General features: G+C 43.2%; 1 protein-coding gene across 4 annotated transcripts in view; it reads right to left on the reverse strand.

The window, feature by feature from the left end:
* LOC144829136 (cadherin-6-like) overlaps positions 1–17,279 on the reverse strand; it is a 288,356-nt gene that overhangs the window by 5,856 nt on the left and 265,221 nt on the right. For all 4 annotated transcript variants that reach the window (XM_078687964.1, XM_078687963.1, XM_078687961.1 and 1 more), the window contains exons 8-11: positions 14,908–15,044; positions 11,964–12,085; positions 5,062–5,179; positions 3,199–3,450 (exon numbers count right to left, since the gene is read on the reverse strand). In XM_078687964.1, coding sequence (XP_078544090.1) covers positions 3,199–3,450; positions 5,062–5,179; positions 11,964–12,085; positions 14,908–15,044 — 629 coding nt within the window. The remainder of the gene's footprint in view (positions 1–3,198; positions 3,451–5,061; positions 5,180–11,963; positions 12,086–14,907; positions 15,045–17,279) is intronic.

Consider the following 17,279-nt stretch of genomic DNA (forward strand, 5'->3'; position numbering starts at 1 on the left):
CAAGAAGTCGCTAACATCAGTTAGCGACAGCTTTTAGGTGATAGCGAGCGGTTTGGGGCCCACTTTGCATGTCAGTGATATTTATCGCTAATAACATGCAAAGTGGGCGTACTCAACCTGTTAGCGACTGAAAGCTGTCGCTTACATCGCTAAGCGCGAATATCGCTGAAAACTAACGCCTGCTCAGACCACTTCTTAACCTGTATATCCAATGGGAGTTGGATATTCAGGTTAAGACCCTATTGGCGTTAATGCCTGAATATCGCTGGATTCCCAGCAATATTCACGCATTTCGCCGCCATCGCCGGATATTTTATCGCATTGGAGATAAGCGTTGCTAATAGCACATTATCTCTGCGATAAAATCCGGTGATACGCGGCGATAAAAAAAATGAACTCCATTCTGCGGCTTCACAAATTTATTGCAACACATTCTTTGCAACATGAATGAATTGTCTTCATGAGAATTTCCACTTTAATAATAATTGAAGGATCTTCATTTGAATGGGCAAAGGGGATTTGATTCTGAGGCTTACATAGGTAAATGTACTTTTTCAAGAGTTTTAAAATAGTCCTCACTTTTACTGAGCTCTTTTGCCCTCTGCTGCTTTGGCCCAACCCAATGATGGAAATAAACAACCAGAAGAAAGTCTCAAGAACAAAAGGGATTATCAGCGGTTCTTAATGTCTGGTACTTTACATTGCTACCTTCAGCGGTGATTTAAACAGTTTTGTTCCAAAAAATGAATTATCAGGAAGGCAGAAGTGTCTGTTATAAAAATCTGTCAAAGACTATTTCAAAGGTTTCACTAGTTCAAATGTATTTCTTTGAGGCCATCTAACGTGTACCTGAGGCTCTAGTGGAGAAATGGATCACTGCTAGAACATTTGTAAGTTCTGGGATTCCGTTTGTGTTACCATCTTTATAGGTAATAAACTTGTTGTGGGAGTCATATGAATGCTTCACCATTTTCCTGTTTCTGAAAAATGCATCTCTCACAAAGGTAACCCTAATCTATCTATCTATCTATCTGTCTATCTATCTATCTATCTATCTATCTATCTATCTATCTATCTATCTATCTATCTATCTATCTATCTAACCATAGTATATTCACTCAAAAACAAAAAGGTGAAAGTGAAGTTATATTTATGTTCTGAAATATGATAAAACTAACATTTACAAACTAAAAAACACTGAGATTCACCTGTTATAGATTACTGAGCTACTATAATTTGCGCTCCCATCGTGCACTGCTTACATCACTTATGACATGTTAAATGACATCATTGATGACATCACTGATGCAATCTCAAATGACATCACTGATCACCCCGATGGTCAGTCAAGCCCCTGCTGAGCTCAGCCTTCATATTCCATTCTAGTATCAAAGAAATTAACTCTCAAGGCTTGGTTATTGTAATACTATCTTATTGGACAGATTTAACCCCCCTGGTGCTCTAGTTATGGTTAAACTTTGTTAATAACAACCTATGTGGCATAAACCAAAAACGTAGGTTTATGTTTAGTGTAACATGCTATTTATTAACATTACATGCTATTTATTACCATTATTGAGGGAGTTGAGTGGCATCATGACCCACTTGAGGCTTCTCTTCTTATGAGTCAGAGGCCCTCCCCAAACTCAACAATTAAAAAAAATGCATTATTCTCAGAGCAGTTGGGAACATACCACACACATATGCACATTGTTAGAATTAGGTTTCTAGTTGGCAGAGGTATGCACCCTGTCCAAATAAGAACCACAAGCCTAGTCAGGGTAGGTCAGATCCACACCCTAAATTAACCTGTGGGCACATTCTGGTAGCTTGGCACAGAGCAGTCACTCTTAACTTATGAGGCAATCTGTAAAGTATTTCGCAACACTTAATACAGTAGAACAGTGCGAACACCGCATCAAAATATTCAGTCAGTTGTGCCTTTGAAGTGGTGGAAACTTCAATGAGAGGCCTTTGAAGTGCACATAATCCCTTCCCTTCCTGTCCTGGCTTCAGATTCACTACAGGGGGGTATGCAGCTCTTTGTGTGGGAGACAGGCACAGCCATTCAGGTGCAGGTGCCAGCTCCTCTCTCCCATCCTACACAGGAGAATACATCAGGATGTTAATGGCCCATCACAATGTGAATGGCCCATCAGGCAAACCTAAGTTCCCTTTGTTTGTGGCTGTCTAGAGGGAATGCACAAAGACCAGCTGTCACTCACCCCAGATGTGCAACCAGAGACAGGCACAGAATGGTTAAAGTAAGAAAATGACAACTTTCTAAAAGTGGCATTTTCAGACTTGGTAATTACTCTTATAAAATGTAATAAGGTAATCCCAATGTTAATCTATGGGAGAGATAGGCCTTGCAATAGTGAACAAAGATTTGAATAGTCTTTCACTATCAGGACACAAAAAACGTCAAAGTATATGTCCTTCTATTTGAATACGCTGCAGCCTGATCTTAGGACATCCTAGGGCCTACCTTAGAGGCGATTTATGTATAAAAAGGAAGATCTGGGCCAGGCAGGAGGGTTAACTTGCTAGGCCGACAAGGCAGTTTAAAACTGCACACACTGGCTCTGCGATGGCAGCCATGTTTATGGGCTACTGAAGTGGTTGGAACAATTAGTGCTGCAGGCCCACTTTAAGGTACAGGCCCTGGGCACAGGTAGTGCACTTTACTAGGGACTTACAAGTAAATTAAATATGCTAATTGTGGATAAGCCACAGGTATCATGTTTTAGGGAATGAACACATGCACTTTAGCTCTGGTCAGCAAGGTTAAAGTGCCCAAAATCCTAAAGCCAACAAAAATGAACTCTGCAAAACAAGAGGTCAGAAGGCATAACGTCAGAGGGAAATCACACCAAGGACGTACATAATTTACACAAAATTTCACTCTTACTTGAGGATGGCATTTTACCATTCCTTTCTTCAGAAAAAAGGAGCCCTTTTCACTTGGCACTGGATAAAAGGGTGAATTGCCTTTTGAGAGAGAGCTGCCCCACACCGCAGCATCTATTCTCCCACTTCCGCAGCACCCACACAGAGCACCTCCACTCCTATTTTGAATGCAAGTGCAAAGAAAAATGAGCCAAACTACACTAGTTTGATGTTCAACTTCCACCACTTACTTTCCAGAAGAACAAAATAAAAACAGTTTGAACTAGTCAAAACTATCACTGCGGTTACCTAGTAGTATGATGATGCAGAGGAGGATGGCAATGAGCGCTCCAGTGCTAAGCCCAGTGGGATGGACAAGCGCTTCCGCATTGCAGGACTGCTTATTCCCCCAGCTGTCACAGCCACACACACGAATGGTCAGTGTGCCTGTGCTGCTCTGGACAGGGTGGCCATTGTCCGATATCACCACAGGAAGGAGGTAGGTGTTCATTTCATGGCGGCTGTATCCATTCCTTCTGGTAAATATTCCTGCAGTGTCATCTGCAAGGAAAATCAAAGGAATTCTTTTTTATTTCAATGTTTTCAAAATACTACAACAGTGTAGCAATCATTGATACAATGTAAACAAATAGATAATGCAATGGACATGCAAGAAGTTGAGTATCATGAACGTTTTACACCATGTGATGCCCAGCCATACCATAAAAGAAAGAAGAGAGAGACAGCAGTGCAATTCACAGGTACAACCACTAACAAAGGCAGCCAATCACCGATCGAGGGCGTCTGGTTTTAGGTAGATTGTTACGTTACATCCTGTTTATGTCCCTCTTCCACTCACTCATACACTGGAGAAGCATGCCCTGAGAGGACCCAAACATCTCTAAGATGGCGCACAGCAGGTTGGACCATGACATAAGTCTCAGCCTGCACATTGACATGTGTTTGATCCAATCTGTATCCTTCACGGTTGGCTTATGCATCCAGGCCATATCAGATTACGTTTAGCTATGAGTAAAAGGACAGGGCAGCATACTTCCTAGCCACATTAGGGATATCTGGTGCATAGCCAAGGAGTGCCACCATTGGTGTCACCGCGATTGCTGTGTCCATAAATCATTTAGCATGGTGAAAACGTCTCTCCAATATGCCTGTCTGCATATGCAGAACCATGCTAGGGGTATAAAATCTACTTCTTGATATTTGCATGTATAGCAAACCTGGCGACGATCCTGGTTTAGTTTGTGCAAAAATAGTGATGGATAATAGAATTGCTGCCGGAATTTGAAATGCAATAGCTTGTGCCTACTGTACATAGAAAACAAGAGCACTGTCTACAGCAATTTTCACTGCATTTATCATTTAGAATCTCTCCTAGGTCAAGCTCCAATTGTGATCTGGCAAGCAGAGCAGCAAAACTTTTAAGATCTATTCAGGTGACTTGCATTAACAAGACAAACTCAGCTGGGTGCTTGGCAAATTTTGGATTGCTTGATTTCTTGGCCTGTTTTGCCTGTAATACATGACTGCATAAAGTGCTGTGGTCTGCCTCCTCTCAAGCTAAGGACAGCAATTGTTCTTAGCTCAATTTAGGACAATAAAGTTGACCTTCCTGAGTCATTTCCGCCCTTATCAGGGCTTCCTGTAATACTTTCTACAAGGTCTAGAGGAGTGTGGGATTGTTCAACTATGGCAAGGTAGAGATGTTATTAGTTTAAAACCTAGTATCAGCATCAGCCCATAACCCACTGCATTGTTCATCTCAATGGTGATCATCTCTACCCTCGACTTAGTTGCCCTCACTGCCAATGCCATTTGAAGTGTACCCAAAGTAATCATGGATCGCTTCGGCATTAGGTGGGTTACCCATGGGAGAGAGTGGTACACAAGTGTGGAGAATTGAGCCTGCATTGCCTAGAAGTAAATGTCTGGGTCAGGAACAGAGAACCCCTCCTGCTCCTAAGAGAGTGCAGGTACCTCAGCGCAGTGACATACAAGAAAACCCAGTTATGCATTTGAGGGTGCTTTAACAAGTCAGATCACATGACTATTTCAGTATTGGGCAACCTGTTTATTTTATTTGTTTGTTTTGATCATTTGTGGGGCACACAATCAGCCTCAATGAATCTTATAAAGAACAGAGAGAAAGCTCACCTTTGTTGTCCTGAACTGTAAAGTTGGAGCTGCTTGCTGCTTGCAAGGGTACAGAGAAAGAAAAATGGAGGCCTTTGATTGATTCATCCTTATCAATAGCACGGATGGTCTGTATAAGCTAAAAGGAGAAACAAAAACAATATGGCGTCACGAGGGTATAGCTTACTGGCAGATTTCTATTTCCCAGCTCATTCTTCAAATAATCAACAGTGTTTCATGCAAAGGTGAAAATGCTGAAAAAATGGCTAGCTTTGTGGGAAGTGTGTACTGCAAAAAATTGACCAACAGGACAGATATATAACAGGGCCATGAACCATTTACAGCTCCACTTTAAGGTGATAGTACTGCTTTGGTGTAATTTAATGTCACTAGTTCTTTGCCTAAAATTACCTTGATTCCCTAGCCGTACCATAGGACGATACAAAAGTTGGGATTCAGCAATGTATTTATTTACGCTCTTATTGAGTTGGTTCACAGGTGCCACTTCAGTAATGTGCACAATCTCTTTGTTTTCTGTACTTTGAAATGGTCAGACAAAACCGCCCAGATGCAGTGATTAGCCCGTTGGACTTTGGGGCTCGCTGTCAAAGAAACAGCTGTGAACCACCGGGCATTGATGACTGCTGAAGTAAATCATTTGACACTGCCCGGATCTAGAGCTGGCTCCAACTGCCCTCAAATGGTACTGGTGTTGACTCCGTGCCTAGCATGTTAGCACAGAATTGCAAAACATCCTTCCCTCTATGCACCCTGCATTCCGCTATTTCGCCTTCCAAGACTTGGGAGTGTCTTGATTGTAGAAGCCTACTTTTAAGGACCCAGGCAGCCATCAAAACCCTGGGCCATCTCTTGAGAATGATAAACTATTGTCCTTCCAGTCCCTCCAAGTGCAATACACAGTACAAAGGAGCCAATTTCTCACCTATGGTCTCATAGCCATTGTTGTGAGAACCACTTAGCAGATTATGGACGTAGATACCTCTAGGCATACATTGGCGCAAACACTTAACACACCATTGGGGCCAGTACACGATGCCTCAGTTGGCTCTATAGATCGTATGTACACATACATCTGACCCACTCTATCCACTCCGAGACACTTGGGAGTCTGATCTAGGAAGAACCATTCATGATAAGAAGTGGGCTGAGGCGCTTGAAACCCCATAAAACTTCCAGAAATTCCACATTAAAATTAATCCAATTCACAGGGTCTATCTCGCTCCAGGGTAGCTCAATCCCAAACGCTGACTTTCATCACATGTCATGAAACTATCCACTGCTCCCAACATTCTGAGCTGGTGTGCACTGCTCCCACACTCCCTACCCTTAACACTTGATCGGCCTGTACTCTTGACCTATATGAGCATCCTACAACTAATAGAGCTGAAGCCCACTTAATAGGCCTAAGTGTCCTCACAGCAAAACGTGCAATCACTTAGCCTTGGATAGCAGCAGGCCTGCCCCTGGTCACTACTTGGAGGCGTATGCTTGTAAAATGGGCACAAGTGGAAAGTAAAGCCCTTCACATTTGAAAAAGAAAGAGGTCTGTGTAAACACCCAATTCCTAGATCCTGGGATAATATTTGGACTGCTTTAGTAAATTCCCACAGGAATGACAGTTACCGCCATTAACCCATCACAATTTAAGCCCTAAGTTAATTAGTTGACAATACAGTTCCATTTAAAGCTCTCATAAGATATCCCAGTCCACTGCCCAATCTAAAGCCCTCTCTTTGTGTCACTATCCTTCTGATTCCCCTAATCTCAACCCCTGTCACAGCTCTTGATCACTCCCCCAGCTACAAGCACCACCAATGGTTTACATATGACCTGCTGTTCTCTGTCCCGCTCCCCCCCCTCATATCTTGTTTGCCCAACGTCACATTCACTTTGTCTGTTTCCATTACCCTATTCATCCCAAGATCCTTTGCCCTCACCCCTCCCCCACAACTCGTTCGTAACCAGCTACTATGTTTCACTATACTTTATCCTGGGATTCCTCCTCGACTCCTCCCTCTACATGTCGAAGCAGGTCAACGCCATCTCCTCCTCCTGCTACAACACCCTCTGCATGCTCTGCAGGATCTAAAAGTGGATCCCGACCAAAACAAGAAGAACTGTGACCCAAGCCCTCGTCAGCAGCAGGCTGGACTACGGCAACGCACTCTACGCAGGAATCCCGGCCAAACACCTGCGACGACTACAACGCATCCAGAACGCCTCAGCCCAACTGATCCTCAACGTCCCCCGCCGCAGCCACATCACCTCCTACCTAAGAGACCTGCACTGGCTCCCCGTCAACAAGAGGATCACCTTCAAACTCCTCACCCATGCACACAAATCACTCCACAACACCGGACCAGCCTACCTGAACGACAGAATCAACTTCTACACCCCCGCCCACCAGCTCCGCTCCGCCAGCTTTGCCCCCGTCCCACGGATCCAACGTACGATCTCCGGAGGCAGATCCTTCTCCTTCCTCGCCGCCAAGACCTGGAACACCCTCCCCATCCATCTACGGCAGACCCAAGACCTGCTCACCTTCAGAAGGCTCCTCAAGACCTGGCTCTTCGAGCAGTAGCAGCCTCCCCCCCACCCCCCCACCCCTCCAGCACCTTGAGACCCGCACGGGTAAGTAGCGCGCTTTACAAATTCACTGATTTGATTTGATTTATACTTGACAATGCATTATTGCTGTTGGTATTATAATTGGTGTGTCAAATATTGGTCTGATACAATTGTAACTAATTATGTTTCAGAATCAAACGGAGTTTTACTAAGCTCGCTTTTAACTTGTTTAATGATTCTAAAATATCTAAAATATCCAAAACGTTAATTAAAAAAGTGTAAAAAAAATATTGAACACACAAAACTGTAATATTCAGAAACCTAGACAAGCTTTCTGTGGAAAGAACAAATCTAATGAGTGCTTCCTTCAGTAGAACAATTGAACATTTACGAAGAAAATAGGAAAAAACTTAACAACACAAGGAAGTGATCTAGTCATTATTTTATGGCAATTTTTTAAATCGTCTTCATCTGTGATGGTGATTCTCACCTACTAAAGGTTGTGAACAGGTTGCATTTGACACAAGAAGTCACCTTTTCTGATGCTCTGATTGCGTTGCGCTATTCCTGATATTTACAAGGTGGCACAAAGCCACTTGACGTGGCTTTTATGCCACTTTATAATTATGCCCCTTTCTGTTGCTGTCTGATGTGGTAAATGATTCAGAAAAGGGGGTGGTGATGAACAGAGTGTCTGAATTAAGCAGACCACTCTTACCCAGTCCAAAGATCAGGGCTTGATCCATCACCGTTATTTAGCTCACTGCCCCATCCCAGCTCAGAACCTGGCTATATGCAAATTAGTCTGTCCCTGGCCCAGGGCATCATGGGAACAGGGCAGACCAAACTACCAAGCCAATTCTTCACCAGAAATGAGACAAGCTTCCGGGGACCGGTTTCTGGCATTTCAGCCGTCGTCGGCCCGGCTTGCTTGAATCCTGATGGAGCAGTGAGCAAGGGACTCATGTCTGAGTATACCCTGCCCCACCTATAGTGGCCAAAAACGATTCAGAAAAGGGGGTGGTGATGAACAGAGTGTCTGAATTAAGCAGACCACTCTTACCCAGTCCAAAGATCAGGGCTTGATCCATCACCGTTATTTAGCTCACTGCCCCATCCCAGCTCAGAACCTGGCTATATGCAAATTAGTCTGTCCCTGGCCCAGTGCATCATGGGAACAGGGCAGACCAAACTACCAAGCCAATTCTTCACCAGAAAGGAGACAAGCTTCCGGGGACCGGTTTCTGGCATTTCAGCCGTCGTCGGCCTGGCTTGCTTGAATCCTGATGGAGCAGTGAGCAAGGGACTCATGTCTGAGTATACCCTGCCACACCTATAGTGGCCAAAAACGATTCAGAAAAGGGGGTGGTGATGTGGCAAATGAGCAGGCAATGGGTGTTACTGTGGGGCTCCACCGCAACACCCATTGCTTTTTTACGCTGCCCCAGATTTCCAAGGCTGGGGCAGCACCAAAAACTAAGGCCAGGTAATAAATGGTCTTAGAATGGCAAAAGGAGGAGAAACTATTAATTTCTCCTCATTTTTTGCTCGTTCCATGTGTGCTGCATAGAAATAACAAATCGCCATTATTCATTGTTTATGTGCACGAAGATGACCCTAGGCAGCTTTTTTTAAAGCAGGAGCTAGGAAAAACCCTGAGTTTTGAAAATGTCAGAGCACGGCATTGCCAAATTAAGCATAACACCATGCTCCAGCATTTTCTTGTCAATATCCCCCAGGTGTATTATGGAGGAGTTGGAGTCTGGTGGCTAAGTTGCTGGTCTTGATACATGGAGGTTTGGGTTCTAATCCTCACCTTGCCACCTGACCATCAATCCTGTGATTCTGAACAAAGCATTTCACCTTCAAGTTCTTCGAATATAATACAATAATCTACAGTGTAATATGATATTTTAATGTCTTGTCCCATGAATCGCCCTCGTCACCTCTCTATGTATCTCTTGACCTCATGTACTGCTGAGCTACCTTGCATAAAATCCCTCGTGGAAATGTTTCAGTTGTAGATAAACCCAAAGGTTTGGTGACTGCACTGTTGTCCTCTTGAGTGGACAGTAGCAGCGGGTGGTGGGAGTGCTGTGGGCGGTGGGGCGGGGTTGGAGCAGGGTGGGGGTAGTAAACAATGGAATACGGCCCAACAGAGGTAAGTAAACAAATAAATAAATAAAACAAATTTTGTTGCGCACGCTGCATCGTATTTGGCAATGCAGCGCGCGCAATGAAATTCGCTCCACCCCACCGCCCCGCAGCACTCCCACCTCCGGCCGATACTGTGAGTGGACAGGTTTGCAGTGCACCCAACAGCTTGCCCACAAGTGATGTAGAACACCTCAAGCACTAAGCTGCCTGAACCTATCTGTCCATGCTGTGAGATGAAATATGATAATCTCAATTTTGCTCAAATGAAGTGCTTGCATTGGGTTCATCTTTAGGATTAGGGTTATACCAAACAGCACGTCGGAGAGTATGATGTGGAAAATGAAAGGGTTAAGTGGTGCAGGAAGGGTGTCAGCAGACGGGGAAGTAGGTTTTGCATGAGTATGAGAAGACACCAGTTGAGGAAACAGCAAACAACAAAGAAGTAGAAAAGTAGAAGCAAACGCAGTTCGATAGGAGGAAAAAGAGGACATAAAGTAATGAATGCAATGCTTAAATTAAAACCAGCCACTTTTAATTGCTTTATGCTCACTTTTAGACCATTACTTTTTTGTAAACTGCCACCACAGACAGGGACTAGCCATAATCAGACAGGGCCCGCCCCCCAATCTGATAGTTCTGTCTTAACTTGTAGGCTGCCACTGCCCGCACACCCACCATCACCTCTCTGGGGAACACAAACACCCCAGACATGTTTTGGCCCTGGAGCTTGGGTCCCACATGGAGAGGGAGGGAGAAGACAGCTGATTGACATAATGCTAGCCCAGAAATGAAAAAGAAGCCTATGTGAGACGTTCAGAAAAGCAATTTCGATTTCATTACTTGGAATATTTGACACTTACAGAAAAGTAATTTTGACTTTATTACCGAAGAAGGAATAGGGGAATCAAAGAATGGAAAAGAGAGAAGGCTGAGCTACTCGGAAATTGAAAGCAGAGAAGTTAAGAGGAAAAGAAAGTAGATTAGGGAAGTTTGATGGAGATGTAGGAAAGTTTAAAGTCAGAACCGGGCATTATTGGGCAAAAGCCCACAAAGGCTGGTACTTCAAATTCAATGGGTATGAGGTAAAGAACCCGTTAAATATTCTAGAGTTCCAATTATTTTTGTTCTAGAGTTCCAATTATTTTTTCTAAAATACGATCACTGACTGATTGGTCAACCTTAATATCACTCCTCTACATAACCCCGTTCTCCCTTATGAGAGCCCCTTTTTTACCCATCCCTTTCATTTATTTTCTTCTCCGACACACCTTTGCATCTTGGCCCCCTCTCTTCTTAACTTGTCTCAAACATGGATGCTCGTCTACCTTCTGGGCTTCTTTATATTCAGCTAGTCCTGCTGGTGTAACACTCAGCTAATCTGAAGGCGGGTCTGTTCTATACAGATTATTTTTAACCAAAAACAAGAGCACAACTCTAGCTTTAGTATTCCTGAAGTTTATGGGAAGAAAAGACTGAGCGATATAGCAGGTTTATTTCAAAGAAAGCACATGTTCCATTAAGCAGTGAAGATGCTTGGCCTGAGATTGGCGGGGCTGGAAATTTTTTTATGAAATAAATTTTGCGTTGTAAAATAAGGAGCCTCTCATCTATTTGGCTCTGGTGCCGGTCTTCATTTGCACCTCAATTGGAGATCTCACATAGTGCCCGGCACAATATCCTAGCATGCGTTTGTGATGTTTCCAACAAATCGCTGGGCTCGAGCTCAAACCAAGAATAAAGGAAAGGACTGAGATAAAAGCAAAAACTGACCACCTTGAGAAACAGTCTGACTGATAGCTGATGCAAGCGTGCCTGCTGTTTTGCTTTTTGCCGAGATTTAGAAGATTTGCAGCTAACAAGATTTGTCTTTTTTTGGTGAGACACAAATCCCCCTGCTGTGCAATGTTTGCTCCTTCCTGCTTTGTTATTCTTTGTTTACAAAGAACAGTTGTCTGTTTTCATGGGGAGTAACTTTCAATAAGTTAACATAGGAGACACGTGATGCGCTAACAAGGGTCACACAGCATGCGGATCCTTTCACAATGCCACATTCAGTGCTTAAGCTCAGATCTGCCGCTGAGCGTTCTCTTTGCGCAGAGAATTTAAGGCACCTTTCCTCAGTGGGACCAGCTCTCAAACATGTCTTAGTGGGGGAACCGCGTGAAGCGCCAACTTACCGTAGCTGGTTTTGCCTTTTCGCACACAAAGGTGTCGTAGAACATGGCCAACTCCGGGGCATTGTCGTTCACATCCACAACCTTAATGTACACGGGAACACGGCTGTTGTCTTTTGGATTGCCTGCAAGAAGGAGAAAACAAATACAAGAAAATGAGCTGGATGAATGACTGCTGGCAGTCAAACCGTGTATGCGGAAAATGTTGAAACACAGACGCAGCTACTGCAAGACCGCTAATAGGATTTGGGAGGTGGGCATCAGGGCATGCTACCTGCTAGCAAGCATACGTGAAAGAGATTCCCTACTTCATTCCACCTGCAAGATATAATACTTGCCCAAGGTTGGACAAACATGATTGTATGCTCTCACTCATTTATGTCTATTTCTGGAGGAATGCAGAGAAGATACCCCACAGCTTTGCCTGTTCAAGATTTCAATCAATCAATCAATCAAGTTGTACTTGTAAAGCGTGGCTTGTCACCCGAGAGGGTATCAATGCGCTTTGAACTTTGAAACTTTGAAACCAGGCAACACATGGGCGAGGGCGCTTTTGACAAGGCAGAGCTGAGTCATCATGGACTTTAGGCTTCAAGGTTTCCTAAAGTCGGGTAAAACTAGCATGCATTCCACCCTCCGTGGCCAGTCGTCAAATTCAGGGGCATATTATCAAGAACGGCGTTAAAATTATCGCTATGGGCTTGATAATATGCCCTTGAAAATTCCAATTGAAGCCCATGTTCACACCAGAACATGGGCTTCTATGGGAATTCACAAGGGCATATTATCAAGCCCATTATCGGCACTTTAGCAGCAATTTCATGCCGCTAAAGCGGCGATAATTTTAATGCTGTTTCTTGATAATATGCCCCTCAATTAGGTGTAATTGGTCTGTTTTTCTCTTTGACATAAACCCTGCACAGCGATGCTTTCTGGAGCAAGCTTTACCATACCAATCTTAGAATTCATATTGCTGTGCTGGTAAGTCTTTTTTTTATGACGACGTGAGCAATTTTTTTACACTTCCTTCTGCAGTCTGTACATAAGTGGGCGCTTAAAGATGCCAGGACCTGGCTTGGCCGTTCAGGCTGCACTGTTCCCATGAGCAGCAGGGTCAAGACTCATTTGCATATGGCTGGGTCTAAACTGGGGAGGCATAGTGAGCAAAAGAACGATGGGTTGGGATACTACTCAAGCTATTGCCAGTGGTTAGACAAATTACAAGCATTCCTCCCATCACCTGCTGTGTGTTCCATATACTGCCCTGAGGGGCATAGGTATGCCCAGGCAGGAGTCCCATACTCACTGTGTCACTGGACCCAAGCTGTACCTGGCTGATGAGCCCATAACTAAGGCAAAACCGGTTCTGGGTTGCTTGTGTGCTGGTTCAGAGAGGACCTGGCTTGACAGTTTGGGCTGGAACGTTCCCATGAGGAGCAGGGTCAAGACTGATTTGCATATGGCTCGGTCCAAACTGAGATGGCATGGTGAGCAAAAGAACTATGGGCTGGCATGCTACCCTGAGCGATTGCCAGTGGTTAGACAAATTTCAAGCATTCCTTCCATCACCTTTTGTATGTGTCATGTACAATGATTGTGCCAACACCAGAACCAGCAAGGAAGAACTGCTGGCCAAATGGATGGATTAGATTGACAAGCTCTTGCTGTTCTTATCACTGGAGGAGAGTTCCAATCCCTCAAGAGTTACTCACGCTTTAATTCTTCTGATGTCTATAAAACTCAAAAACTATTTTCAATGCTGTTACTATTTCTCCTTGGACTATTGATAACTTTTGAAACAACACACTATGTTACTACGCAAGTAGATAAGTTCAATTTATCCCTGCATTGGTCAAGCAACAAGATCACAGATGAAGCTGGATTGGTCCTGTATCATTAGGAAACTTCTCAGCCTTCCTGTTTTATTAGCCAACAGCATTATGCATGCTGGGACTTGTAGGCCTAGATTTGTAAAGATTAAAATGATCTGCAGGCAGTCATGCTTGGTGTGGCTAGCTAGAAAATCCTGCCTGGCTTTAAGTAATTCTACTGAGCAGACGGCTATGCATATTTTGATATTCCTTCCTTTAAACAATTGCACGGCCGCACCTGTTGAAAACCTGCTTTTCTATCTTGTTTTGCTCTAGGGGCAAAATATAGAACGCCAACAAATGACACACATTTTGAATAGATAGATAGAAATGGCACCCTGTAAAGAATGCTGAGACTCGCTCACCCAATTAAAACACTTTGAATACTAGCACTAAGCATTTTTTACCTTCTTTTTAGGAGGACGAAAACTGTGAAACAGATAGAGGTTGGGGGCATACATTTTGTCTGACTTTGGGGAACGGTAGTGCGATAAAAGCTATTATCCTTTTTGCTCACGAGCTGTCACAATTAACAACACTGTTTCAGGCAATTACCAGAGGTTATTGCCACCTTATCCAAAAGTGTTAACCATCGTTATTATCCTGGGCAAGGAACATTAACACTTAATTACATTATATCGAAGGTCAAACTTTATAGATAACACAGAATAATTTCCTCATTGTCCAATCATATCATCAGAAATCTGGTAAACTTCAATGGAAGAGAATAGGTTTTTCCACTTTCAAATGAACTAGCCCTTTAAAAATGCAGAATAATCCATGACACGTGTTGATTAATTAAAGATTATAAATGAATAACATGAATGAATTTAAAAACATATCTAAGTATTTTTTGCATATGTCCCCCACATCCTGTGAAACATAACTGCAACTATTCAACCCTCTATGAATAGGAGATTGAGCACCATAACCTCCACTAAACCTGAAACCTCAAACAGGTAGTGGGAGAAATGTTTGTAACAATATTACCCTGTCTCTTTAATTGAGAACATTCGGCAGGTAGACCCCATACTTCAAAACACAGGAAATAGTAGCTTAATTTGGGATCCACTTACTGATCTCTGTTGCTACAACTGTAATGTTGTGCCACTGTGACGTTTCCCGGTCAAGCGATTTCAAAGTAAAGAGCGAGCCGTTGTCAGGGTAAATATCGAACATTCGGTCCATATCAGTGTGCCGATCCACAGAATACCTGAAAACAACACGAAACAAAAGTTTGTTTATGCCATTTCGCCTTGCTGCTATTGCCTTTTAAAAATGGTTCAGGCTATTTGGTTTCAGGGTGTGTTCCAGGCAATATTACTCTCTAGAGCTGCATAGTCAGTTTTACAAGGCCACGACAATAAGAGAACCAGAGAGCTTTGACGATCATACAGAAATTCTTAGTCAACTATGTTGTGCATGGTACAGTATCGACCAAACAGAACCCCCTAAATACACTCTGTCTACCCAAGTAGCTACAAAGCAGTACGTCTCTACGCACCTGGGCCAGGATGAGAGTGCCCTCTATTGCAGAATCACTAGTGGTTGTAGGTTTAAATATATATATATATATATATATCTTCAAGGTACATACATGTGGAGTTAAGAATAGTAAATGAATTATTACCTACTATATACTTACACAATATCATGGCAAATGATATTCTAGAGTCAAAGGGGCATATTATCAACGGCCAGCGATAATACTCGCTGGCCGTACATAGCGAAATATTATCGCTGGCTATCGCTGAATATTATCGCCATGATAATGCTATATTTACAATGCATAGCGCTATGGCGATAATATTTCAGCGATAGCGGTGTTTTCAATGGAACATCGCTGGTTTTCCAGCGATGTTCCATTGAAAACAGCGATCACATTGCTGATACCACCCTGTGGTCGTATTAGCATAATCCATCTCCCATTAAAAGTATGCCTTAGTCAGGAATTTAACAGATGTTAAATTCCTGAGGTAAGGCTGAGGTAGCGCGATTTTGTTTATCGCTGCACCTCCTTGTTAATATCGCGAAGCTGCCTTCACGATATATCAACATGTGTTGTTTTCACAGCCACACCTTCTTTACATCTCATTAGCGATGCGAGGCTGTGAAAAAACGGGCTCTACATCAAGGAAACATGCGCTAGCGTGTCCTTGATGATATTGCGATATAATTATCGCCATTTTTCACACAAAACGGACACTAAAGCGGCGATAATTATATCGCCAGCCCTTGCTAATATGCCCCAAAGTTTTTGTACGCCGATATTTGAAACTCAGTATTCTGATAATAACCTTTACCAGGTAATCATGGCAAAACACTGCCTCCAGCCTTCCTCGCGGTACAGCAATGACACCTGATTAAATATAGGCGATCTTTGGACAATGGAACTTTAGTTGGGCCTTTGCTTCTCGGCCCCCTAGATGACTTCCCCATGGGGTTTGGTGAGAATTCTCTCTTTGAAGTTGTCTTCTATGTTTTTGAAAATGGCTGTGCCCTCATCACATATGTGTTTTGCATATTTGTATGATGGGCTTTCCCCGTTTGCAGGGTCTTAGGGCCGATTGTTTATTCTGTAACCACTTTTTGGTGCCCCTCCTCCTTTGCTCCTCATTCTTTGCGACATGTGCAATTTTCTATTTGTTTGTACTCAATAAACAGATATTAAACAAATATAGACTATCTACAGAATGTGGATGGTTCTCCCATCCATTTCACATTGTTGCTACCCTTCCATATTCCACCCTTGCAATCATAGCAAACTTCGACCTGCACCTATGTGCTCTGAATATGGCAGAGGGCGGCTGTTTCGAATTCATTTCGGAAAGCACCCATATCCACTGTGAACTGCAATGCCCTCTCACATGCATCACTTTGGAGTTTGTCTTCCTAATATCAACCACAACCCCATCCATCTGGCTTGATTTACAGTCCTGGAATTCAACACTAATTTGTGCTCACTTTCTCATGATCTTTGTGCATTTAAAGATCATGAATATAGATCCATGAGACAGTGGAGTCCTGTCCCAAGTCATCAAAGGATATCATGATGTATACAAAGCACATTTGAGAATATTTTACAAAACATACAAGCTCAAATTCTGTTTTTCCCTTTATTAAATGTGAATTAATGACGAAAGGATCATTGCTTTGGAGTCCATGTCCGAGGAGAGGGGAGTTAGGGACTCCTCTTAGTTCTTTCAGTAGGAAGAGCAGGGAGGAGTTCCATCTGCCGATGAGCAGTTGTGAGTGATGGACTACCCTTGGGATGGAGGCTTGACTGAAAAGAATGTATGAGATTGTTTCAATCGATAATAATATTGAGGTCCTCAATGACACTGTTTTCTTTGGATTTTGCAGAGGAAAGATTGATTGGTGATAATGTGGCAATTGTAGTGTCCATTCACACACGGTCTAAACAAACAGCCAAAAAAGCCACTTCATT

This window comes from Lissotriton helveticus, chromosome 4_1 (assembly GCF_964261635.1).
Source record: "Lissotriton helveticus chromosome 4_1, aLisHel1.1, whole genome shotgun sequence".
NCBI lineage: Eukaryota > Metazoa > Chordata > Amphibia > Caudata > Salamandridae > Lissotriton > Lissotriton helveticus.